This window comes from Diabrotica undecimpunctata, chromosome 6 (genome assembly GCF_040954645.1).
Source record: "Diabrotica undecimpunctata isolate CICGRU chromosome 6, icDiaUnde3, whole genome shotgun sequence".
In the NCBI taxonomy this organism is placed as follows: Eukaryota; Metazoa; Arthropoda; class Insecta; order Coleoptera; family Chrysomelidae; genus Diabrotica; species Diabrotica undecimpunctata.
The window spans coordinates 10742810-10769950 of NC_092808.1; the positions used below are offsets into that span (position 1 = coordinate 10742810).

The 27141-nt window shown below is 35.4% G+C and overlaps 2 protein-coding genes across 3 annotated transcripts in view; one reads left to right on the forward strand and one right to left on the reverse strand.

Annotated features, from left to right (window-relative positions):
• LOC140443122 (uncharacterized) overlaps positions 1-18023 on the forward strand; it is a 30997-nt gene extending 12974 nt beyond the window's left edge. The window contains exons 5-7 of the mRNA XM_072534205.1: positions 3250-3581; positions 12406-13370; positions 17373-18023. Coding sequence (XP_072390306.1) covers positions 3250-3581; positions 12406-13370; positions 17373-17929 — 1854 coding nt within the window. The 3' untranslated portion in view covers positions 17930-18023. The remainder of the gene's footprint in view (positions 1-3249; positions 3582-12405; positions 13371-17372) is intronic.
• The window catches only part of Ih (hyperpolarization activated cyclic nucleotide gated potassium channel Ih), a 482830-nt gene that overhangs the window by 291230 nt on the left and 164459 nt on the right, over positions 1-27141 (reverse strand). The window lies entirely within an intron of this gene.

A 27141-nucleotide genomic window follows, 5' to 3' on the forward strand; every position in this document is an offset into this window, starting at 1 on the left:
TTTACAAATTTTTTCACACGGTCGATATTTTCCGAGTTAATGGGAAAACAGTGAAAGGGGGGAAGCATTATTAGTACCGAATTATCTCGATTATTATCAATTTTACGACATGAATGTACATTCAGATGCAAAAAACAGCAACGGAAAAAATTTTGGTCAAATTCAAAGTACTTCAATTTTTTTTTTATTTTTACACTGCGTATAAATTTATACATTTTAATTTGGTATAGTCAGTTTTTTTGATAAAATTTTATATTTGACTTATTGTACGTGGTTAATTAAAACGTGGTTTTATTTTCGTAACTTTGAAACATCCTGTGGAATAATTCCGTTTGCGAATTTTCATAAGACCTTATTTTTCGGTTGCAACCATGTCTCCTAAGCATTGTGTTTTTTGTTTTATGTTAAAATATGCCTTGGTTTATTTTTTCGAGCCAAATGAATTTGCCACCCACATTTAGGCAAAAAAATTTACGAAATCCCTTGAAGATGCTCTAGGAAGCTAAAGTACTTGGGCAAGATTTAATTATAAACTGTGCTCGATATCTACCTTTTATTTGATCAAAAAAAAAATATAGGGGAGAGTCCCACAGTACCGGCCGGCATACAGTACCGGCCAGTTGAAAGTTCTACAAACCTATAATAGATGGTACGGTGATGAATATCGGTATTAGTGCTAGACACTCCTATAAGTACAAGCCCAGCGCGGTGTCAACTTGTCGCGACAGGATTCTTGTCAGTGCAAATATTTGTGTTGGGCATCATAGACGTACACTGCATATTTAAAATTCTGTTGGTGATTTTCAACATTTAAAGATCCAGTTTAAAACAAATAACTCCTCTTATGTATAGTGTACTTATATAACTATAAAAAAGTATACTTTAAATCAATATTTGTGCGTTTGTTTTTACCTGTAAACAAACTTATTTTTTTTTTTTTCGTTTCCTCCAGTACCGGCCACTGCATTGTCCTGCAGTACCGGCCAATAATAAAGTTCGTTTTTAAAAGATTTATTTTACTTACAGGTACGCAAAAATGCCAAGTGATAAAAATAATGTTCATGTGAGGCAAAAAAGGGCAGCTGGGATCCTGCGACCGTGCGAAAAGCCGTGGAAAAGGTACTGAATAATGAGATGAGTGCACGCCAAGCTGCCGAACGCTATCAGATACCACGAACTACATTGAATGACAGAGTAAGTGCTATTAAAAATAATAAAGAGATATCCATTGAGCCAGTTATGGGTCGTTTTCACAATACTTTTTCACCTGAACATGAAGAAACATTGGCGACACATGTTAAAGACTTGGCCAATAGACTAATGCCTTTAAACAGGCAAGAATTTTTACGTCTTGCTTTTCAACTGGCAGAGAAGTTGAAGTTACCTCACCAGTTTAATAAAGAAAAAGAAATGGCAGGAAAAACTATTATTATTCTTTTATGAAAAGACATAGTGATTTATCATTGCGGAGTGCTGAATCAACGAGCTTAATGAGGGCAGTAGGATTTAACAGACCTCAGGTTGAGCGTTTCTTTGATGGTTTAGAGACTTTGATACAGAGGTTTAAATTCACTCCTTATAAAATATGGAATTGCGACGAGACTGGTGTCAGCATTGTCCAAAAACATGCCAAAGTTTTAGCTACTAAAAACCAAAAACAAGTAGGAAAACTGACTTCAGCAGAACGTGGAAAGAACGTGACGGTGCTTTTTGCAATGAGCGCTGGAGGTCAATTTGTTCCACCATATTTTATATTTCCACTAGTCCGAATGAATGAAAGACTAATGGTTAATGCCCCAAATGAGAGCGTAGGCGAAGCTCAGCCAAACGGCTGGATGAATGCCGAATTATTTTTAAAATGGATGCATCATTTTGTGCAGTATTCTAATCCTACAGCCGAGAATCCAGTTCTCCTGATTTTAGATGGACATGAGAGTCATAAGGACTTAGATGTTATTGAATTTGCCCGGAAAAATAACATCCATATGCTTAGCACCCCACCACATACGACCCATAAGCTACAGCCACTAGATCGTACGTTCATGAAGCCATTTAAATCTGCTTATAATAATGCATGTGACTTGTGGATGAGATTAAATCCCGGTATTAGAATCAGTGAATACGCGATTGCTGGCTTAGTTGCTTCAGCTTTTAATCGAGTTTCTCGAATAGAAATCGCAGTTAGTGTCTTTCGTTGCACAGGCATACACCCCTTTGATAAAAATGTCTTTAATGATTTGGACTTTATTTGTTCTAACATAACCAACATTACAGAACAACAATCAACGTCAGAATCATTGCCTTCATCTTCCCAACTGCTAGAAGCAACACCTTCAACATCAGAACCGTTGCCTTCATCTTCCCAACTGCTATAACCAACATCTACTACTCCTGCTCCTGATCTCGTAGCCCATATTACAAATTCTGTGCATTCCGACAACCAAACTACTCGTGCTAATGGAGAATCACAAATTGCTTTTTTGCGGCAATTAGAATCTCAAAAAGAAGCTACAATTGACCTATCCACAGACAATTTTAAAGCTGCACTTACAGAACTCTCACCGGTTCCTGATGCTTCTAAAAGAAGAGCAACTGCCCGGAGTCGTAAAGCTGAAAAAAGCGAAATTATAACTGGTTCTCCATACAAAAAAATGCTGGAAGAGAAAAAAGCAGGCAAAACAAGCGTCGAATCACTTAAACGAGGGAAGAATTTACTTGTGGAAAATGACGTTAACAAAAAAAATAAGGTCTCAGGAAAATATGTTCAAAAAGGTAAAAGCTTGTGGTCAGGAAGATATGTTAGTAAGAAAAGTAGGAAAAATAAAGATGAAAACCTACCTCCTCCTAGCAGACCGGTTGAAGAAGAGACAGTTTGTCCTTTGTGCACTGAATCTCATGAAGAGGATTGGATACAGTGTGGAAACTGTAATATTTGGGTTCATGAGGCTTGTGCGAACATATCAGAGCTATCCAAACAATATATTTGTGATTTCTGTATTGTTTAATTGGTAATATATTTACTGGCCGGTACTGGAGGCCAATTTTATAAAGTTTGATTTTTCCTTATCTTTAATTTTCATTAATAAAGTGATTATTTTGAAACATTATGATTGTTTATTGTGTATATTGTGTATTGTGTATACTGTTTGTATCTATCTGCTTGGAATTGTTAGAAAAAATTTGATTTTCATCACAAAATCAACTTAAGTTATAATTTATAATGGTACTAACCTCATTCTTATTTTATAGAAAAGTTTGGTAAATGGAACCTGTTTAGCATTCCAATATATGTCTGGCAAAGGAGGAATTATCATAAATAACGCATCACTGGAAGGACTGCAACCAATGTATACATGCCCCCTTTACTCCGGAGCTAGCCAGTTCATAATAGGATTCACAAAATCCATGAGTCATAACTATTTTTATAATGCAACTGGTGTAAAAGTGATGGCCTTTTGTCCAGGACCAAGAGAAACTCAAATGTTAACTGACGTTGATATTGATAATAAAATGAACGAACAAATGCTTTTGAATCTGGGAAATAAGCTAGAAGATACCTCTAGAGAAGAATTTATCCAAATGTAAGTAAACTATGAGTTAAAGATTATATATTGCGGTGAATTGTCAAAATAACCAGGATACTCAAATGAAAATTTTATACTGTTGAATTCCTGCTTCCCTAATTATTTTACATCAAAATTTATAAGATGCTGTTTGTATGGGACTGAAATCTATATTGAAAACAAATGTTAAAATTGTTCTACAAATTAAATACATTCCAAAATGGACTGCAGGAGTGATGACGAAGATTTTATTGATATCTGCCAGTTTCACTTTCCAAACAAACATTGTTTAGTGTGGATAATTTGTATTTTTCGTTATTTTTTCATTTTGTTACAGAATCTTTCCACTTTTTGCAATATCTAAGTATTCTAATAGTTATTACAACAATTTTACAAGGTTGTGTAAATAATAAACATGTTGTTTTATAAAAATAGCAATAAAATGCATGAATCAATGAAGTTAGGTTAGAATTTCTTTAATTTAAACTTTTAAACTATATTACATAGAAATAGAATACTGAATTATAATGGTATTATCGTAAAAAACACTATACTTAAAAGAAAAAGCAGCAGAGGAAGCAAAATGTTAACTTTATAGAAATTAAAAAGTCTTGGGATTGGGCATTTCAACTTTTGTTTGGAAAGTAATAATAACAATATGGCCGCCGTGACGTCACACTCCGGCTGTCCATTTTGCACAAATATAATATATTTGCAAAATTTAGGCAACACTTAGTGCAGAATGTGGATAAAAGGTTGCGTTTGTTTACAATGAAGTTAGATATTAACAATATTTGAATTAGCTATATTTTTATTTTATGATTTATTGTATAAAACGCAATAAAGTTAATGAAACGTAATCATTACAGAAAAAATCAGCAATAATGTTTTCTTTAGGCAATAATGCAAGCACTGTCGGAGCTTTTTTGAGCGTAAAGTATTTTAATAGACGTATTCCAGGTTATACAACAATTCAAAAGGAATTTAAAAAAGTTTGTTTGAAAATACTGGGACTGTGATTTCTAATTAATTATAAAATTTCTTTTGCTTTACAAAAGTTTGGAATATGGTTAATTCATAGAATAATTTTAACATTTGGTTTTCCGTGACTTTTGATTTAAAATTCTTAGGGAAGCAGAAATTCAACAGTTTAGAATTTCCCATCGAGTTTACTATGGCCTGTTTGATGATTTTTTATCACCCGGTATGTTTTGTTTTACTTTTTAGGTGAATTATAGTCTTGCATGAGGTTTTTCTTGCCTTTTTCTTTTTCACGTGCCATTTTCAATTATTTGTTTTTTTTACAATTATTTGTATTTTATACAGCGACTCACCAAGAAGCATTAAAGCATCTTTTTAGTACATGATGCTGTTGTTACAAGAATAATTACAAGCGACATGAAATAGAAAACTTCGTGGTTTGTTAGCACCTTCAAAACAATGACCTGGGCAATACTTTTTAACTTTCTAGTGAGAATCGAACCCACATCATTCGACACGAAAGATAAAGACACACATCTGGGCCCTGATTCTAATTGAGATTTCGACTCAAAACATGTCGAAATTAATATGGCGACGTCGAAATGCGACTTTGCGAACCTTGTGGATTTCAGCTGAACTAACCAAACGACGTCACTAATTTTCGATTTATCGAAATTAATTTCAACTTCAAGAAAGTGGTTGAAATTTAATTTCGAGTCGAAATTAATCTGACATCTGACATGACATGGCTGCTGGGCTGAACTGGGAGAAGTGAACTTAGGTTCAGTTTAGGTAGGCGGTGTTGTGTTTTGATCCTTGCAAGGAAAACTGAGGCAAAAAAAGTATTAATATGGCTGTGTTTTACGGACATTTGCTAGTTTTGGAGGAATTAGAGAGGATAGATATCCGACGCTCACAAAGGAGGATAAGAAGAATGTTACGGGATACTCAAAATTCTTTTTCACTAAGTGATGCTCAATTTAGGCAGCAATTCCGGCATAATAAACAAGCTGCAAATTATTTAATAAGGGTATTAGAACCATATTTGGAAGGTGTTTATGCCTCTAGAATACCCAAAATGTTTAGGGTTGGTGTTACTAAGCTGTAGTAAATTTAAAAATATATTAGAACATAACCACTAAGTCAAATCTTAGTGGTTATAACTTAAAGATCTCCCACATCGCCTTTTTTTTCTTGCCATCTTTTCTTTCAATTCAAAATATAATTGAGAATAGCCACTATTTATGATTTAACAACTCAAACAAGAAAAAACAGAAGTTCACGTAACGTATAAACGTAAACAAATCAAACATTCAACTAGCGTATGCAGCATAGATAAAATTACACCTGGTGGTAGTGTGCTATGCGTATGCAGCCAATAAACAACAGGGCCGACCCAAATTTTCAGCAGTGTCAAAATGATAAAGTAAATATCCCCAGTTTTAACTACAATCGAAATGAATGAGAATCGCTAGCGATTGCGACTGTCATGGTGTAGTCGCTTTTAAATTTCGACATCGAAATGAAATAGAATCAGGACCCTGAGCTAGCTAAGCCAGTTTTTACAATGTAGCATCTTACGAATCGATTTATTTATATAACATTTTAGTTTTACCCTTTGTTTTCATAGGAAATAATTTAAAAGGTAAATTAAAACGTTTTGTTACACATTTTTGGTATACAGCACGGTAAGTTTTGTATTTTTCGAGAAAAACACACAAACTTTTATAAGGTAGTGCATTGGTTTCGGTTTTTAATAATGTGAAGAATTTTTTGTGGTGGAATTAAAAATAAAAGCGCATTTCTTTAAAAAGATAAAACAAAAATATACTCTTAATAAAAATAAAAAATAATTTCTAATAAAATAAGAAATAATTCTTTAAGCCCTACAGAAACGGTTCAAATATTTGACCCTCTACGACTGAAAAAAAAAAGCTTGTGGCTAAAACTAAAGTAGAGAGGATACAAGTATCCCGTTTGAGAGATCCATCAACAAAAGAGCAAGTCACACTAAAAATTAAAAAAAAGCTCACCAAAATAGAAATTATTCCTACTAAAGATGCGAATAGGAAATGGCATATGTTAAAAGATTCTTTTATACGCACATGTGAGACAACACTAACACCTAAGCTGATCAAGAACAAAAATGAATGAATGACCGATGAGATTCTGGATCTCATGGATGCAAGGAAATCCTATAAAACTAAAGACAAAAACATGTATAATATTATACACAGAGATATAAGGAGCAAGATCAGAGATGCAAAGAAAAGATGATATAGTGACAGATGCGAAGATATTAAACAGTTGGTAGAGAAACATGATAACTTAAACCTTCATAAAAAAATTAGGGAAATAACAGGCATTAATAAAGAAAAAAAGACAAACATACTACTGGATAAAACGGCAAAATATTTATAGACGTCGGTGAAAGGGTTAAAAGATGACAGGAATATATTCAAGAGCTATTTAAAAGACGAACGGACTAAGATAGTTCCAGAGCAGGAAAAGTTTGACAACTGCCCAGACATAACAGAAGATAAAGTATTAGAGGCGATAAAGCGAACAAAGAACAACAAGGCAACAGGTCCTGACGAAATACATGTAGACATAATACGGTTAATAGAACAACAGTAAATTGGAATATTGGTCAACTTATTCAATACAATATACAGTACAGGAATCATTCCCAGAGATTGGCTGATGTCAACATTCATAACACTACCAAAAAAATCAAATGCAAAAGAATGCCAAGACCACTGGATAATAAGTTTAATGAGTCATATGCTCAAAATATTTTTAAAAATTATACACCGGAGAATACACAACAAACTTGAGCAGGACATAAGTGACACACAATTTAGATTTAGAAATGCACTGGAAATGAGGGAAGCCCTGTTATCTGTGAATGCACTTATGCAAAGGTTCATGTATGTTAATCAGCCAGTATTTATGTGTCCTTGGATTACAAAAAAGCCTTCGATAAGGTCAGACATAACCGTCTTATCGAATTACTCGAAAAGAAAAACTTAGATATGAAAGACATCAGGATCATTAGCGCTATCTATTATAATCAAATCTCTGTGGTAACAGAAAACAACGTCTTTTCCAATAAAATACAAATTGAGAGGGGCGTCAGGCAGGGCTGTGTCCTGTTTCCAACTTTGTTCAATTTGTATTCAGAGGAAATAATATAGAAAGCACTAGAAGAGCTAACTATGGGAAAAAAAGTAAATGGCCGACCAATCAATAATATACGGTTTGCTGACGACACTAGTTTATTAGCGGAATGTCTTGAGGATTTACAACAAATGTTTGACAGATTGGTAGAAGTCAGTGAAGAAAACGGACTGTCCCTAAATACAAAAAAGAGACAATTTATGGTAATTACAAAAGCCCAACAGCGCCAAAAAAACACATATGGAGAACAAATTAAAAAAGTTGAAAAATATAAATATCTGGGTATAATAATTAACGAAAATAATGAGTACACAAAAGAAATTAAGGCAAGAATAGGACAGGCAAGAAATTCTTTCAACAAACTGAAAAAAGTACTCTGCTGCAGAGACGTGTCAAATTCTTTAAAGATAAGACTTCTGAGATGCTACGTGTTCTCCGTATTATTTTATGGCTTGGAGGCTTGGACATTCAAGAAAGATGTTTCGGACAGATTAGAAGCCTTCGAGTTATGGACCTACAACAGGATATTAAGAATATGTTGGTTGGATAGAGTCACGAATGTCGAGGTGTTTAGAAGAATGGGAAAAGATAGAGGTTTTAAATACAATTAAAGTTATAAAATTGCAATATCTGGGACATGTCATGAGGGGCGAGCGTTATAACTTGTTGCAATTAATAATGCAAGGAAGAAGACAGGGTAGAAGGAGTCGCGGAAGAAGACACATCTCCTGGTTAAACAATTTGAGAGCTTGGTTTACCTGCACTTCTGCTGACCTCTTTAGAACAGCGGTATCGAAAGTGCGAATTGCCATGATGGTCGCCAACCTTCTTAGAGGGGATGGCATATGAAAAAGAAGACTGAACAGTATCCCAATCTGTGATAAAAACTTCTGCGGACAGATGTAAGAGTTTGCTGTAATAGAATTGGAGACTTCTCGTATTCGGTTTTTTAATTCATCGAAATTTTGGGCTCTAGTGTCAGGATAATCGTAGATAATGTTTTTTAAATATCTCCAAAAAATAAAGTCCATGGGTGTAAGATCTGGAGATTGCAAGGCCACTTAATATCGCCTATTCCACTGATAACTCGATTCGGGAAAGTATTGTTTAAGTACTTTTTAATTATTAAACTGTGAAGTGAACTAAACAGCGGTCTTGACGAAACCAAATATTCTCAAGATTTACATTAGGAAGATTAAGAATAGCAGGAAGAACATGATTCTGTAACAAATCGAGGTATACTCTACTATTCCATTTGCCCTCAATAAAAAATGGACCTATTATGTGTTCTCCTAAAATGCCAGTCCAGACATTAATAATTATTTGAGGACGTTGAGTTCGGTAAACAACACTATGTGCTATATTTCGCGCCCCCAATACCTCGTAATGGAAGACTTGTCTCCCTACTAACGAAACGAAAACTCATTAGTGAATAAAATGTTTTTAATAAAATGTGGTTCATCATCAGCCTTCATTATTAAGTTTCACAAAACTCCATTCTTCGAAAGTAGTCGCCTGGATAAACCTGTTGCGTTTTCGAATATTGAAAATTCTTGTAACCGTGCTTTTTCCATACTGTCCTTACAGTAACATTGCTAATATCTAACTCTCTAACAACGCTTCTACTTGAATCTACTTCGACGGTATTCTCTTTCCTAAATTTTTCTGGTGATACTTCTTGAGCGTGTCATCTTCTGCAATTTTTGAGGCAATAACAAATCTCAAACTTTTTAACAATATTATGAATTGACTATACGCAAGGACCACAAAAAACAGAAAATAAATCTACACACTGTTGTCCAGAATTGCCACCATAAAACCATTTTATTATTTGAATCTTTTCTGCGGGCGCATAAATAGACATGTTGTATACAAAAATAAATTAAAAATCTACGCTGTATAATGACAAATTATTGGCGACGGGACAGCGGATGTTCGTGGAAAGTCGACGGCGTGCAGTGTTGCCATTTATAGGCTGTATATCCAATTTAATACTTAACGTACTTTATTAAGTTGAATAACACATAGAGGAAGTGTGCCAGATATGGAATATGTCCCCATTATGGAATATCCTTAGGTTGAACAAACTAAAAGTGGCAACCCTGGAACGACATCACCAGCGTGTAGCCAATGCATCTCGTGCCTGTAGACAGTCATCATTAAACCGTTAAAAGTAACAGGTGTAATTTTGTAGTTATGTTTGCTTTTACGCCGGCTGGAAAATTATTTAAGGTATGTATTCTACATTTTGATACACATACTTAAAATAAGCATAGAAATATCCAATTATGTCTTGCATGTTTAGAAGGCTTAAGTTTAATTTTCCGATATTGCAATTTAACATTAACCTGTTGCAAATATTTTAATTTGGCCAACGAAAAAAAAAAAAGATGGCCATGTACCTTATATGGAATACTATACTGTCCCCATGATGTAATATTCCATATTAGGTACACTTAATTTTTGAAGATTTTAAGAAGGAAATCTACATAGGATTTCTGTTAATAAACACTGTCTAAATTAATTATTAATTTTTTTAGAGTAATACCATGGGTCGTAAAAAATGGAGAAAAGAAGATACGGTTCGTGCCATCCAAGCTGTCCGAAGTCAGGATATGGGGTACAAAAAAGTCGCAGATATATTCAATGTTCCACGTACTACATTATTTCGTCTATCAACTAAGATGAATGGTACACAAGTTCAGGTTGTTCAAAACAAAATTAGGAAGATCTACAGTCCTACCACAAAACTTCACAAAAAAATCAGTTGGTAGACTATCTACTTTAAATGGAAAAAAAGTTTTACGGGTTAACAAGAAATGGTGTTAAAAAGATGGTTTATCAGCTGGCCACTGTTAATAAAATACCCAATCCATTTTTAAAAGAAAAGGAAAGTGCCGGAAGGAAATGGTTGAATTTATTCCTGAAACGACACAAGGATAGAATTTCTGTAATAGAGCCAAAGGCTTTAATAAGGAAAACGTCATTTGGAGGCGGCATTTAAAAATCATAATTATTCAGCTGATAGAGTAAGTAAAGTGGATGAGACTGGATTAAGTATTGGTCAGTCTAAAGTCCAATACGTTCTTGCGCTTAGAGGTTCAAAGTAGGTAGGAGCATTAACTTCTGCAGAAAGAGGTTCTTTAGTCACAGCAGTCTTGTGTGTGAGTGCCGGACGAACTTTTGTTTCGCCATATTTGATTTTTCCCAGAAAAAACCACAATGTTTTATTGGGAAAGGGTGCTCCTCCTAGTTCAAAAATTGTGTGTCATCCAAGTGGATGGATTCAAACCCATATTTTTATACAGTGGTTCCTACACTTTATTTATTGAAAAAGTGAAACCATCACAAAACCATCCAGTGTTGCTAGTGTTAGACGGACACCACACACATTGTCGAAATTTAGAAATGATAAATTTGGCAAGAGAGAATTTTGTTGACATAGTGTGCCCCCTCATTCTACCCATTACATGCAGCCCTTAGATAAAAAGTTAATGGTACCCTTAAAAACCCATTATAGTGAGATGTTGAGATTATTTTTAAGGTCAATTCAAAGACCAATTACACATTATGACATTGCTGAACTATTTGGAAAGGTGAAAGGCTTAAGGTGCAAACTGGGACAATTGTTGTTAATGGCTTCAGAAAGACCGGAATATTTCCTATACATCGCCATGTCTTTAACAAAAGCTATCTTCGTGCTGCAAAACAAGAAAATACTGAAAAAGAACAATATGCAGTAGTTGAAAATATTGCCGACAATAGTGTAGATAAAAATGAATTTGTTGGACCCGAAAATATTACACCGGTACCAACCTTTCCAAAAAAGAAAGGATCTCGACGGGTTAGGGCACCTAAAAAAGCAGCGATTATTACCTCGTCTCCAGACAAAGACGCTTTAAAAACTTCAATAATTTTTTCAAAACAAGCCAAAATAGTAAAGCGGAAATTACTAATGGAATCATTAGATAACCAACAACAATCCTGTAGTTACCAGCATCTACGTAAGACAAATTAGAAGACAATATTTCAAGATCCCTCTTTATAATCGGAATCAGTATGTTTCAAAGACGATTCTTCCGATGATGATGACATGATAGATATTGCAGCAGACAATCCTAAAGAAGAAGATGCTACTTGTTTCTATTGTTATGGAAAATTTTTGGAAGACAGAAAAGGAAAGAAGTGGATACAGTTCGTTGTTTGCAAAGAATGGTGCCATATAGATTGTTCCGGGTGTGAAACTGATATCGTTATTTGTGAGATTTGCAAATACAATTAACATGTTTTGTCGAAGGATAGAAAGTATCTAAATCCTAATAAGTTAATATATAAAAATAAATAATTTCGTAAAATAGATCGTGTTTTATTTTAAATCTTTTTCTATTTAAATGCATATTACTGTGTTCCATATAAGGATCACAGCATATTCCATATTAAGTACATATTCCATATTAGGTGCAAAATTTACCTTTTTCATATGTCACTTTTTGACTATCCTGGTATGCAGATTTTCCCATTTTTAATATTAAAATCTGATATATAAAACATTAATGTGTATTTATGAATAAAGAACACACATTATTTTTAATGACACATTATTTTTAAAAACAAAAAAATTACAAACCAAATACAAAACGGCATTCCATATATGGCCTCTATATTTGTATATTACTTTTAGGTCAGAAACTGTAGCAAAAGGAGTTATTTCGATGTTGCATGACGGCGAAAACGGAAGCATTTGGATATCAAAAAATTGCAAGTTTCACAAAATACAAGTACCAGATTTTAAAAATTTGACACCAACTGAAATCAAAATGTCGCAAAAATCATTAACTAACGAAATATTATCTGAGATGACACCTAAATGTCAAACTAGAAGCTTTAGCTCAAATTCAAGCAACACAGATGCCTGTAGCAACCAAAACAAAAGCGTTAATTGCAAATCTTCAAAAGAAGAACCTAAAGGAGGGACAAACTGCAAAGATGAATTACAAAAGAAATCTGCTAAAAGCACTAGGAAAATTTGTATAAAGTTTGGAACTCCTAATAAAAGGAAAATAATATGTAAAGTTGATAAACATATGTGCGAAAAGTTAAAAGATAGAAAAGCAGTTAATAAAAAATTGCCATGTGTAATAGATAAAACTTCTGCAGATTCTCATGACGAGTCTGAAGTACCAAAATGTTTAGCAGCTGATAAGAAACAAAAGGGACCCGAAAACAAATCATCAAAAAAATATAAAAAAGACAAATGTGGCGATGTTGATCCATGCAAATCGAAGAAAAAGAAGAAAAAGTCGCACGAAAATGATGATAGCAGCAAACGTAATTCGGAACCAAATTGTAAAAACAAAAGTAAAAGCACTAATGACAGATTTAGAAGAAAGTTGTGTGCATCAGAGACAGAAATAAGGGATACGAAAAGAAATTATAGCGTGTGCAAAAAAAGTGATAACTGCGGCGATAATGAGCAACAAAATGAGCAACTAAAAGTATCAGTTGATTTAAAACCATACTGTTCGTTAAAAGAAAGTAACTATCAGAAACGGGTAAAACATTTTAAATGTGAAAATGAATGTAGTAAGTCAGACGAGAGCAATTTTAAATTGGACATAAAGACGGGGTCTACTGAAGTCGGCAAAGGTAAGTCATAAAATATATACAGTCTCTTCTGTAGATATTTTCTTGTGGCATCTTAATACATCTTACCATTTTTATTGGGAATAAGCCATAATTTTACTTTAGTTTTATGAATTTTTTTTATTTCGAATTAACGTGTCTCGACGTCTTTGGTTATTGAACAAAGGTTTACAATAGTACCTGTAGAGTTATGATACAGAGTTTACAATAGTAAATAATAACAATATTATGTAAATTATATTTTGTTAAATCCGGAAATCCGGAAAGGTGTCCCCCAAGGCTGCATACTCTCTCCGATGCTTTTTAATTTATATGTTGAAAATATATTTGCGGAAGCATTAGAAGACACGGAATTAGGCATTAAGGTGAACGGCATACCAATTAGCAACCTACGCTATGCGGACGACACAGTGATTATAACTGATAATTTGGAAGATCAGCAGTTATTACTTGATAGGGTAAATAGCATAGGTAAAAAATATGGCCTCAAAATCAACATTTTGAAAACGAAATATATGGTCATTAGCAGAAACCCTCCAGAAAACCCGATAATATGCATAGGTGACGATCGCATAAAACGCGTGAAAACTTTTAAATACCTTGGCACCACAATCAATGACCAATCGGATTCACAACAAGAGATAAAAACCCGAATACAAATGGCAAGACAAGCTTTTGTGAAATTCAGACCGCTCCTATGTAATCAAAACCCGTAATTTCGAAATACGCTACAGAATGGTCATGTGCTACATATGGTCCATCTTGCTTTATGACATGGAAACGTGGACTTTGAAAAAAACATCTATCAACAAACTTAAAGCATTTGAAATGTGGTTATTGAGAAGAATGATGTGCATACCTTGGGTGGATAGAGTTCGAAACGATGACGTCCTTAAGAGAGCCGGCGTGGAAAGAGAACTCTTTGAATTAATTAAAAAACGCAAGATTGGTTACCTTGGGCACACATTGAGAGGAGCAAAATATGAAATACCACAGTTAATCCTACAAGGGAAGATCGAAGGTAGGAGAGGAGCCGGCCGCAAACAATTATCCTGGTTAAGGAATATTAAATAATGGACAGGAATACACAATACAGGCGAGCTGTGTCACGCCGCCAAGAACAGAATTCTAATAATGAGATAGTTGCCTACGCACTTTGGTGTATGGCATCTTAAGAAGAAGAATATTTTGTTAAACAGCTGTGTAGTCTTTAAGAAGTCTATTAGGCTGTTGAGTCGGCTTGAACAGTTCAGAAGTTCTGTTAAACTGTGCTTGATGGGATAGGATGTGCTTGACTGTAATGGGAATATCATTACAGTAAGAGCATAACTGTTGGTATGCAAAGGACATAAGATGACCGTGTGTCAAACGTGTGTGTCCTATTCTAAATCTTTGTATTGCTATTTTCTCTTTTTTGTTCAGGGATGCTAAGGATAAATAGCTGTTAACATTAGGTTGTATTTCTCTGAGCTTTGTGTCTTTGGTGGTCCAAAGTTCCTGCCACTTGCCTTGGATATTTCTTTTGAATTTTGATTTTATATCTTCTTGGAGATATATATTGTAGATGGGTAAGTTGGATGTAGATGCTTCTTTTGCAGCGCTGTCAGATATCTCATATCCTTGGATGCCGAAAGAAGAAGGCACCCATATTATTGTTATTGAGGTCCCTGGGGAAGTGTGGACATGGATTGATTCTAGTATTTTTGCACTAGGTGAAGTTGATTAAAAATATTTTCTAATGAATGAATTGCTGATAAGGAATCAGTGCACAAAGCTACACTTTGGTGATTTTCAAATGGGAACTCGAGTTTTTTTTTTATAATACAGAAGAATTCTCCTGAAAACAAGCTACATTTATTTGATATTCGGTATTGTCCTAATACTGTATCAACAGTAGTGACAGAACAGCTAACTCCATCTGCGTTTCGGGATATATCGGTATAAAGCACCTTATCAAAGTGGGATGTATTTACAATATCCTTGAAAGCTTGTCGAAAAATGATTATTAAATTTACAGAGGGAATCTAGACCATGGTGGGGATTCTGATTATATAGATGCAAGTGTTTGAGGCAATTTTGTGTCTTGGTACAAGGGTTGTAGAATCTGTGGGATTAAAAGTATACATCTGGTCTAGCGAATATTGAAATACTTTGCACCATACACAAAAAGGGTGATATCTGTGAATGCTCTAACTATCGAGGAATTACGCTCCTAAATGCAGCGTATAAAATATTCTCCAATATACTATGCCATCGTATGGCACCATATGCAGAGCGAATAATAGGACAATACCAGGCTGGTTTCAGAGGTGGTAAATCAACAATTCATTAGATTTCAACCCTAAGACAAATTCTAGAGAAAACACTGGAATACGGTGTAGACACGCACCACATATTTATGGACTACAAGGCAGCCTACGACTCTGTAAATAGAAGAGAATTGTTTAGAGCAATGATAGACCTAGGAGTACCAAATCAGTTGGTAAGTTTAAGCAAACTAACCCTTAAAAAAGTTGAATGCAAAGTACGAATCCAGGGGGAACTCTCTGAACCTTTTAAAACAAATAACGGGCTACGTCAGGGAGACCCACTCTCCTGTATACTATTCAATCTAGCTCTGGAAAAAGTAATACGTACGTCACAAATCACAACTACCGGTTCAATATATAACAAATCTGTGCAAATCTTAGCATATGCTGATGATATCAATATTGTTGGGAGAACGGAAAACGCAGCACGAGAGGCGTACGTAGCATTAAAGGAAGCGGCTACAAAAATGGGTTTAATAATAAACACCAACAAAACAAAATACATGAAAATAGGTACGCAACCACAAACACTACGGCCACTTGTTATAGAAAATGACGTCATCGAAGCAGTTAACAAATTTGTATACCTGGGAACGCTCGTCAATACTGAAAATGACACTACCGCAGAGATAAACCGCAGAATTTGCACGGCTAATAGATGCTATTTTGGGCTAAATCAAGAAATACAAAAGTAAAACTCTACAAAACAATAATACGCCCAGTCCTAACATATGGTTCAGAAACCTGGACTTTAACAAAAAGCAATGAAAACATGTTAGGATGTTTCGAAAGAAAAATACTAAGGCGCATCTATGGAGCGGTAAATGAAAATGGTGTCTGGAGAAGACGATACAACTTCGAACTCTATAGGATATACCAGGAACCAGATATCGTAAAACACATAAAGATAGGACGTCTGAGGTGGGGCCATGTAATGCGGATGGAGCAAACCGACCCAGCTAGAAAAACGCTCCTTGATAGACCTATTGGTCAAAGAAGAAGAGGAAGACCCAGAACAAGATTCCTAGATAACATAGACCAAGATATGAGAAATATGGAAATACGTGCTTGGCGGAGGAAGGCGATGGATAGGGACGACTGGAGAAAAATTCTTGGGGAGGCTAGGACCCACACAGGGTTGTAAAGCCAAAATGATGATGATGGTCTAGCGAGTTTACGAGTCCAGGAATTGGCGAAGTGAGAATATTAAATAGAGGGTTAGTCGGATTTGATGAAACTCGGTAGCATAAGATAGGAGTAGTTGCTACCACCGAAGGTAAAGAGGGAGTTCATGAGATTCACAACAGAGACTTTCAGCGGGACTGGATCGAAATGCTTTTGTAAAAATTAAAACATCAAAAATACTAATTATAAAGTAATATTGTGGCTGATTCCCAATAAAAATGGTAGTAAATTATATACAGTTTTGTGGGAAAGGCTGGCAACGGGATGCTATTTTTGAAATTATAAAATTGATAAAATGATAAAGTGATAAAATTATAACATTATAAGATACGAAATTACATTTTATTCTGCATTTTTCAAAAGATTCTTCAAGTTTATATGACGCTATCATTTCTTGTATCTCCGGTATCAATGTTTTTTAAAAACATAGGTTGAGCGCTATATCAAAGAAAAACTAATTTTTTTATTTTTCAAAAGGCATCATGGTATTAATCTACTTTATTATTTTTAGACAATTGTCAAAATCTAACTCAGAAATCCAATTTAGACAGCACAGCAAGCTTGCCACATATTGAAAAAACCGTTGTGGATACAGAAATTAAATCAGATGAGCTTCAAAATGAAGAAATAACTTCAAAAGTTTTAAGCAACGTTAAAGATAGTAGCTTAAATTCTTCTTTAAATGAAACAAGTAAATCACAAATCCTTCTTGATACCAAACCAATGGACACACCCAGGATAACACTAGTAAATCACATCGATGTCGGGGAAACAATTGGGCTGATCCCAACATTAGCACTTGCAACAGAATCTCCGGAAAATATACAAATTGCCAAACAAGAAAACTCAACCTTGAACGTCCAGAAAAATTTATCAGATAAGCAAACATCGGGTGAATCAGTAATACAAGAGGTAGATAAAACTGACAGTTACACTAAAAACAGAAAAGAAGAGACAAGTGCTGTTGATGTTTCAAAAGTTCAACAAAGAAAGACCAAAAAGCAAAAGAATAAAACGATTTTTGTGAGTAGTGAAGATCTAAAAAGTATTGTAAAAAAACTTGATTAGGTTTGTTTTTGTTCATTCGAATGAGTCTGGTAAATTTGTTTGAAAAAGAAAACATGTAGTACGTTAAAAGACTAAATATATGAAAATTTGTTAAATCAAATGTGTACTTTTTCTACTTACGTTCTCGACTTTAAGGCGTGTGTTTCATAAAACTTTAAATACTTTTTTTTCTAACATCAAGATTTTTAAAAATCTGTTTCACAATAAAAGCAAAAATTAAAATTGTCTGTCTTTTACATCTACATCTACAATATCAGAGAGATCCAGTAATATCTAGAATCTAGTAGATCCAGAAATAAGGTCCAGTAAGCAAAGCATCAGAACACAAATATTGGCTTGTTTACCGGTGGGATGCGCACATACAAAGATATGCGAACACGAATACTAAAAGCGGCATAGATCATAATGGCTGGGCGCTATTGAAGGCCTAGCTTCCACTACTGTAAGTACTGTCAGGAAAGGTTTGGTAGGTCCAAGGGATCATACCGCTTTAATATCTTCGCTTGTTGGTTGTGGAGAAGATTGTATGCCAGGGTGCTGGAATGCACGCGCAACCTGTTTTTATATTGTTCGGAAATATTTTGCATTATTCAGAGACTGTTAGTATCTGCAGATCTATAAATATGTCAAGCGTCATTCTGGATATACCAAGGGGCATTAACGATTGTTCTTAGAGTTTTATATTGAAATCTGTGTCTTTTTATAACATTAGATTTGCTAGCTGATCCCCAGAGCTTCGAACCATATGACCAAACGGGTTTTATTATAACTTTGCATATCAGCAGCTTATTTCCATATGAACGTTTGTCCATATAAACGCCTAGATATTTTACGTCATCCGTTTGGAGTAAATGATGTCCATCGAGATTAACTTGTGGACATATACCTTTTCTTAGAGTAAATGTAATATTTGTGGATTTTAAAAGATTTATTTTAATTCTCAATAGTTTAAACCAGTCATTAGTTTTGTTTAGATGTAGTTGCAGTATCTCTGATGCTATTACTGGATACTATATGATGTTAGAAAAGCAGTATCATCTACAAATGTTGCAAGCGTAAGGTAATTGCTTGTTGGTAAGTCATCCGTATACATCAGGTACAAGATCGGCCCAAGCACACTATCCTGAGGTACACCAGATATGATGGGGTAGAGTTTTGTATAGGCTTCACTATACCTTACTAGATATCTTCTTTCTGTAAGGTACGATTTAAGTAGTTTGAAGTAAGTGTAAGGTAGGTTTTTCTTTAACTTGTACAGAACTTTTGTGTGCCATACCTTATCAAAAACTTGAGAGGCTGCATACAGTACAGTATTGTCTGTTTTCAAAACTATTTCTTATTGTTGTGTATAATCTGTGAACTTGTTTTATTTTAGCGTGTTGGTTACGAAATCCGAATTCCGAATTGATGGTCAGGTATAAGACCCTTTTTGTCCAATATTGGTTTGATTTTTCTCAACAGAAGTTTTACAAAAACCTTAGAAATTAATGGGAGTAAACTAATTAGTCGGTATCAGTTGACATCTTTTGGATCTTTACTAAGTTTAATGAGTATAATCTGTGCCACTTTTCATTGTAAAGGGAAGTAGTGTGGACTTAACATAGCATTGAAGATAATTATTCTGTAGCAATTATGAGTTAGTTCTTAAAGGACCTTACCTGTAATGAGATCGTATCCCGGCACCTTATTGGATTTTACCCCATTTTTTATTTTTCTAAATTCTAAATTCTAAGTTCTACATATTCTTATAAATTTTTTTATTATTTTTTACTATAAAGTCAGTGCCTAGCGCATGGTTCTTAGAATCACAGCTATAGAGAATATGAAGACTTTTTTTCTATAGGTAGAAATAGCATTCGCAGAAGCAGTGGCAGACTCTAATAAGACTATTAAAGTAAATGGCATATTTATCAACAACATTAGATATGTCAATGACACAGGGATAGTGGCAGATAACGTCGAAGATCTCCAATGTATTACTGTATATTAACTGATCAACTCAAGTGACCCTTGCAAGTGAAACTTTGGGTTTGAAAATAAAAATCAAGAAGGCTAAAACAATAATTATAGGTGGCAATAATTACCCAAATGCAAAGATATATGTAGTTGGAAAAGAAATTGAGAAAGTCTTCTTCTTCTTCGCGTGCCATATCAGAATTATCCGACGTTGGCGATCACCATTGCGAAGGCTTCTCGATCTTCTGCAATATAGAATAATTGTCCTGCATTTGTTATCTGTGCCCATTCACGAATGTTTTTTAACCAAGAAACTTGTTTTTTTCCTACACCTCTATGGCCCTCTATTTTACCTTTAAGTAAAGTCTTTGAGAAAGTCAGGCAGTTTAATTATTTGGGTTGTCTGCTAAACGATAGTTAGGACTCTGAGACTAAAATAAAGACCAAAGTAGAACAAGCCAGAAATGCTTTTTTGAAACTGATAAAGTAAATTTCTGACTAATCGGAAGTTGGATTTTAATCTAATATAGAAGATACTTAAATGTTACGTTTGGCTTGTTCTCTTGTATATAATGAAGGCATGGACATAGACTCTCTAAGTCATCAAAAATCAATGACTTTCAACAGAACCTAGAAAAAGCTCTTTCTTTACAATCAGTAGATAGTTACCCTGACAGCACTTGGATCTATCTCAAAGATAAGGTAATCTAGGCTGCAAAAGACTGTGAGGCAGCGGTTTCCAAGGGCCGTAAGCCATGTATATCCGATAATACGTGGACTGTGGACGTGGATTGATAAAACTACCGCACACACACTAATAACACATGCTAGTAAAATCTTGTTGTGTATCATCAGAAACAGATTAAAAACCTATCTACATTACCACATACCTCAGGAACAAGCGGGGTTTGTAAAGGGTAAAGGGAACAAATCCTGAACCTGAGACAACTCATTGAGAAGTCTAGAGAATTTCAAGTACCTATGAATGCTTCGTTGACTACCAAAAGGTAGTTGATTGTGTAAGCTGAATAAATCTGTGGTCCATTTTAATAGAAATGAGCACACCAATGCACCTGGTTTGCCCATTTCAGCCCAAAGTTGTCCTGAAAGTCAATGAAGCTAAGACAAAAATATTGGTGGTCGACAGATTCTACCATAGAAGAGTTAGAAATCAGGAAGTATTAAGAAAAGTGGGCCTCCAAGATAGGAAACATTTTGATTATGTAAAAATTAAGACGACTGCATATTTAGAGTAAATATGAAGATGAAAATGAGACACTTTTCAATAAATAATTTGTCACAAATAAACGTTTGTTAGCTAAGTACTTGGATAGACCAGAATAACACATATTTGCAATTATGATGCGACATTTTAATTTTCCTAATGTGTTATATTATTAGGGATAACCGATGTCACTATAACCCGTTTTTAAACTAGAAGAAGTAATAGTTACCGCGCCGTAATGGTTGTTTGTAATTGGGCCAACCTCCGGCAAGTTTACTCCACTAAATTATGAAATTTTGATACTATTGACATTTAAAATTCATAGGTTAATAAAGTTATATCGACAATTTTTTATGTTTTCTGACTGTTCGTTCAAAAGTATGCAAACCAGGAAGTTGCTGTAGAAGTTGCCATCTAAGTTGACCGGATAAAATAAGTAAATATCCTCAACAGCAAATACTTTAATATTTTTATTAGCTAGATTAGATATCCAAAGATGTTTTTCTTTTTTTTCAAATTACTGATTAAGCTGCAAAAAGGAAATATACAAAGAAGGAAGCACCAAAAAAATAGAAGAGGAGGAGTCACAGATTACAAGATGAAAATGGAAATGACCACGAAGTATGTAAAAATTTTTTTAAAAACGTCTTAGATGTTAGCGATGGCAAAATAACAAATACTCTGAACAGAAAAGCATATACGGGAACTCCCATTTAGGATAAACGTGGTAAACATGTACCACATAATAAGAGAAAAAGAGATGATGGAAAGTACCTAATGGAGTTTATTAACAAATTTCCAGTATATGAACAATATAATTGTAGGCATCACACAAGCAAAAAATATTTTCCTCCAAATTTAAACAATGAATATAGAAAATCTTGGAAAGTCGTGGAAAAGAAGGCATTGTCTCTTTTTGTCTTTAGAGATACTTTTAATTCTCCTTCTAATCTATCGTTTCACATGCCACAAAAGGACACATGTCAAAAATGCGGCTACTATTTTAAAACTCTACTCAAAACGTTAAATGAAGGAGAAGAGAAAACAATATTAAAGTGGAAAGGAACCTGCATCAAAAATAAAGCAGAAGTTGTGAAGCAATTAAAGAAGAAAGAAACTGAAGGAGCAAAACAAAGAAAAAAAACGTGTTCCAGTTTTTAATCTACCGAGACCCTGGCCAGTGCCAGTTCTGTCTACATCTGTAGCTTATTATAAACGACAGACCTGGGTTTTCAATTTGTGTGTACATAATGAAGTTGAAAACATTGGGCATATGTTTATATGGAACGAAAGTGTTGCTTCGCGTATTGCTTAAGAGATTTTGTCAGATTTGATTAAGTATATTTCTGTTTTTGCTGAAACAACATCCATACCAAATTTATATTCTGATATAAAAGTCGTTTTAGTTCTTTTTAATGAAACGCAAAAAAGCAATGTAAAGGAAATAAATCTAAAATTTTTTGTGTCTGGACACTGTTTTTCAACTTGTGATCAAAATATTGGTGTCATTGACAAGGGAAAAAAATATCACAAAAATATATTTGTACCAGATGACTAGATAGACGTAATAAACATCTCAAAGAAAGAGGAGCCTTTATTTTGGACTCATAAAATGGAAACAATGATTTTTCAGTACCAAAAAATTGGAGCACGACATCGTAAATAGAAAGAAAGCAATTAGCAACAGGAGAAAAATTAGAATGGCTTAAAATTTCCCGGATTTAGTTACGACAGTCTGAGCCGAGAAAAACGTATTTTAAATATAATGAACTTAGATCTAGAATCTAAATTTAGATATTATTATTCAGATTTAGCCATACGGCTCACACTCCCTCTAAGGGGAAAATTCACTCATCCCAGATACCTACGGTATCAAAAGGATTGAGCTCTGGTGGGACTCTTTCCATGTTATCGAGTCCTAGGTGACTTGGTACATCGGTGTATCTCCCAAAAATTTTCGAACGCATCTGGACGTCGAAAGTAGCACAGCTTTCTGCATGATCTTATATAGATGTTCATTTAGACCCAGCTTTCTTATGTTTTCTAGAAGGTTCTTCGGGATGACTCCAGTGGTAGACAGAATAATAGGTATCGTCTGGGTACTTTCCATTCTCCATTGTCTCCTTATTTGTATTTCCAGATCTCTGTACTTGGCGATCTTTTCGTTGTACTTAACACGCAGATTATTGTTGTTAGGTATCGCCACATCGATTAGTGTTGTTTGTCTTGTAAGTTTATTAACTAGCACGAGATCTGGTCTGTTATGTGCTACAGTTTGGTCTGTGAGCACAGTGCGATCCCAGTATAGCTTGTAGTTGTCATTCTCAAGCATACTCTCAGGAACGTATTGATAATATGGGAGATGGTTTGTTTGTAGAAGTCCCAGTTTAAAAGCTATCTCTTGATGGAGGATCTTTCCTACTGAGTCATGCCGTTCCTTATAGTCAGTTGCAGCAAATGCCTGGCAGCCCCCGGTAAGATGTTGGATGGTTTCTTGGGCTTGACATCCATATCGGCATTTGTCGTTTTGGACCTGAGGGTCTTTGACGATATATTTCAGGTAATTTTTTGTTGGTATAACCTGATCCTGAATGGCCAGTAGTGAACCTTCTGTTTCAGGGAACATCTTTCCTGATGTCAGCCAATAGTTCGACGCTATATTGTCGACATGGTCTTGACTGACCTCATGGGGATGTCGCCCGTGCAGAGGTTTACCCATCCAGGTGCGCATTTTTTCGTCCTTAGTAAGATGGTTTATGCGCATTTCTGGTTCCCTCAGTTTGATCGGTGTTGTATCATCTACTGCGCAAATCGCGCGATGTAGAGTAGATGTCTCAGCCTGCACCTGAAAATAAGTTCTTAAATTAGTAATTTGTTTTTCTAGTTGCTCACTTATATCCATAAGTCCTCGTCCACCTAAATACCGCGGTAATGTCGTTCTTTCTACTGCACTTCGAGGATGGTGTTTTTGTGCCTTTGTGAGGTGTGTTCGTACTTTTCGCTGAAGGTTTTCTATATCGGTTTTTGTCCACTTAACAATACCAAATGAGTAGCTAAGCGCGGAACATGCGTAGGTGTTTAGTGCCTTAAACAAATTTTTACTGTTAAGATGTGAACGAAGCAGCTGTTTTACCCTTCGTATAAACTCAGTAGTTATCTCAGTTTTCATTTGCTTATGGTCAATCTTCCGAGCTTGCTTTATTCCGAGGTATTTATACATATCATTTTCACCCATGGCCTCGATGTTCTGGCCGTTTTGCATATCGAATCCGCCGGGCTGAACCTTTCCTTTGATTATATTTAAGACACGGCACTTGTCAAGACCGAAGTGCATACTAATATCATTAGAGAAATTTTCTACTGTTTTTAGCATCTGATCCAGGTGGCTTCGAGTGGAAGCTAGTAGTTTTAAATCATCCATATACAATAGATGATTAAGCTTTGCAACAACAGTGGTGTTGTTTTTGATGCTAAAACCTGTGTTAGTTGAGTTCAGTATCTGGGATAGGGGGTTCATCGCTAGACAAAACCACAGTGGGCTCAACGAATCTCCTTGAAATAGGCCCCGGTTGATTGCAATATTTTCAGTTTCGATATTGTTTTCACCAGGTATTTTGAGGTGAATTTTTGTCTTCCAATCTGACATTATATGTTTTAAAAAGGTCACTATGTTATCATCGACTTTATATATTTTTAATATATCTATAAGCCATTCATGTGGCACTGAATCAAACGCTTTCTTGTAGTCGATGAAAGCAGTAAAGAGATTCCGTTTTTTGCTATATGCTTGGTTAGAAATGACAGAGTCGATGATAAGTTGTTCTTTGCAGCCCATGGAACCCTTAGCGCATCCTTTCTGTTGTGGCTCTATGATATTGTTTAGAGCACAGTGTTGGTTGATACGCCGGGCTACACAGGATGTGACCAATTTATACAGAGTTGGAAGACAAGTAATTGGGCGGTACTTGGTTGGATCTTGGGTGTTATTTTGATCTTTGGGAATTAAATAAGTTGTTCCCTGGGTTAGGAAAGATGGTATTTCCTGCGGATTAGAAATAGTGTTATTAATTACTGCTGATAGGCACTCATGAATACTCCAGAACTTTTTAAGCCAGAAGTTCTGAACGCCATCTGGTCCAGGAGATTTCCAGTTATGAAGCTCTTTGATAATATTTGAAACTTCTTCAGTGGTGAAGGGTTCGTAGGGAGCAGTAACGTAGTGTTGGCAGTTGTGCGCCGTATCTTCGATCCATCCAGCATTGGTGTTAAGAGCGGCTGGTGTGGAAAGTTGATTTCCCCAAAACTCATGGATTTCTTCTCGGCTTGGGTAAGATTTATTGGCACTTTCTGCAGTAGAATTGAGTTTCCGATAGAACGCCTTCTCGGCATTTTCAAAAAGCGTATTGTCATATTTTCGTTTGTTACTAATTTTGTATCTCCTTAGTCGGCCTGAGTAAACGGAAAGCTTTTGTTTTAATGTATCCAGGCACTGTTGTGCTGTGTTGTTTTCTGGATTATATTGTGAGTGTCTTGCGTTGGTTAGCATTATTTCTTCAGCTCTTCTGATTACTTTTCTACTTGTTGTTCCTCGAACATATTCCGTGATTTGACCAATGTCCCTACGTAATGATTCAATTTTCGTTAGCAGCCGTTTTTCCCAAGGTGCAACTCTGTTATCTGCCCCTCCGATATTAGTACCCCGTCGTGTTCTGGTCTTAATGCCCATAACATTAGCAATTGCTGTTGCTGCACAGTAAATCAGCGTGTGCATATATTCCAATGTATGGGCTTCTACGACATAATTGGGCAGAACTTCAGTGTTCACAATTTGTAACAGCACTCCTAGTTTCTTACAAGAGTTTACTCTTGGTAGCGGTGGTCTGCTAAGTGGGTTTGTTCCATTAAACTCTTGTACGGCGCGTGCCATTTCGTTAACTAGGCTATCGCGCAACTCGTTCTCCTGCTGTGTATTATCAGGTTGAGTTTCTTGTTCTTGTATGACAACCTCAGGAATTGGCTCTTGTATTTCGTTAAGGGCTTGATTTCCAACTACCTCTTGATTATGAATCTCCCGTTCGACTTCGCTTCTGATGTTATTGCGTCTAGTCTCTGGGATCAGATTATTTCTGATAATGACCCGGTATTGATCTGCTACTCGTTGTTCAGATACTTGGATTTCTGGGTACTCTCTGCAAAATTCGGCATACAGATTTTGTCGATAGCCGATCGTTTCTTGACCGAGGTTTGTCACCTTATAATAAAAGCGCAAAATATTTTCATTCATGGACACAGTCCATTTCATGCGCTGCCTCGGTCGTCCCGCTTGAGTGAGCGCCGGCTGATGTTCCAGCGCAGCACCTTCAGCGAGCGGAGCTCTTGTTGTTGTTTGGCTCGCTTGTGGTTGTTGTTCTTGTTGGGCTGTAGCTGATTGTATGACAGGGGCCCGCCTCCTCAACACCCTGCCACCGACGTCCCGCATGCTGTCACGTCCAGCGCCGGCTCCAGACGTGCCCTGGCGATCCCCAGGCAGCGACCCTAAACATAAATTATTATACTCCATTATCATGGGTGTGCATTTTATACCTACTGCCAGGTGTCAGTTTTTGTTCCACGGCAGGTATCCCTGCTACCCTCTGGGTATCTGCGCTACGAATACCCAGAGAGCATCCCCCATTCGCAGGGGGCCGCGCCTGATAGAAGAACTGACAAAAAACTCCCACAGGATATTATTATTATTATTATTATTATTATATTATTATTATTATTATTATTATTATTACACAGTAATAATGGCTGGGGTCATGAAGATCCATAAGCCCATTTACAAGAAAAATGAAATAGTACATTACAAAATAATTATTTACGCAAATAAACTATAAACAACTAGTAAATTATATACAGTATTGTTCAGTTTAAAAACATGTAACAGTCTAGTTGGTTTTTAAAAGAATTTATAGATGGGGAATTTATAATTTCCGTTGGGAAACTGTTCCATATACTAAAAATACGATTACACAGAAAATGTTGGCGC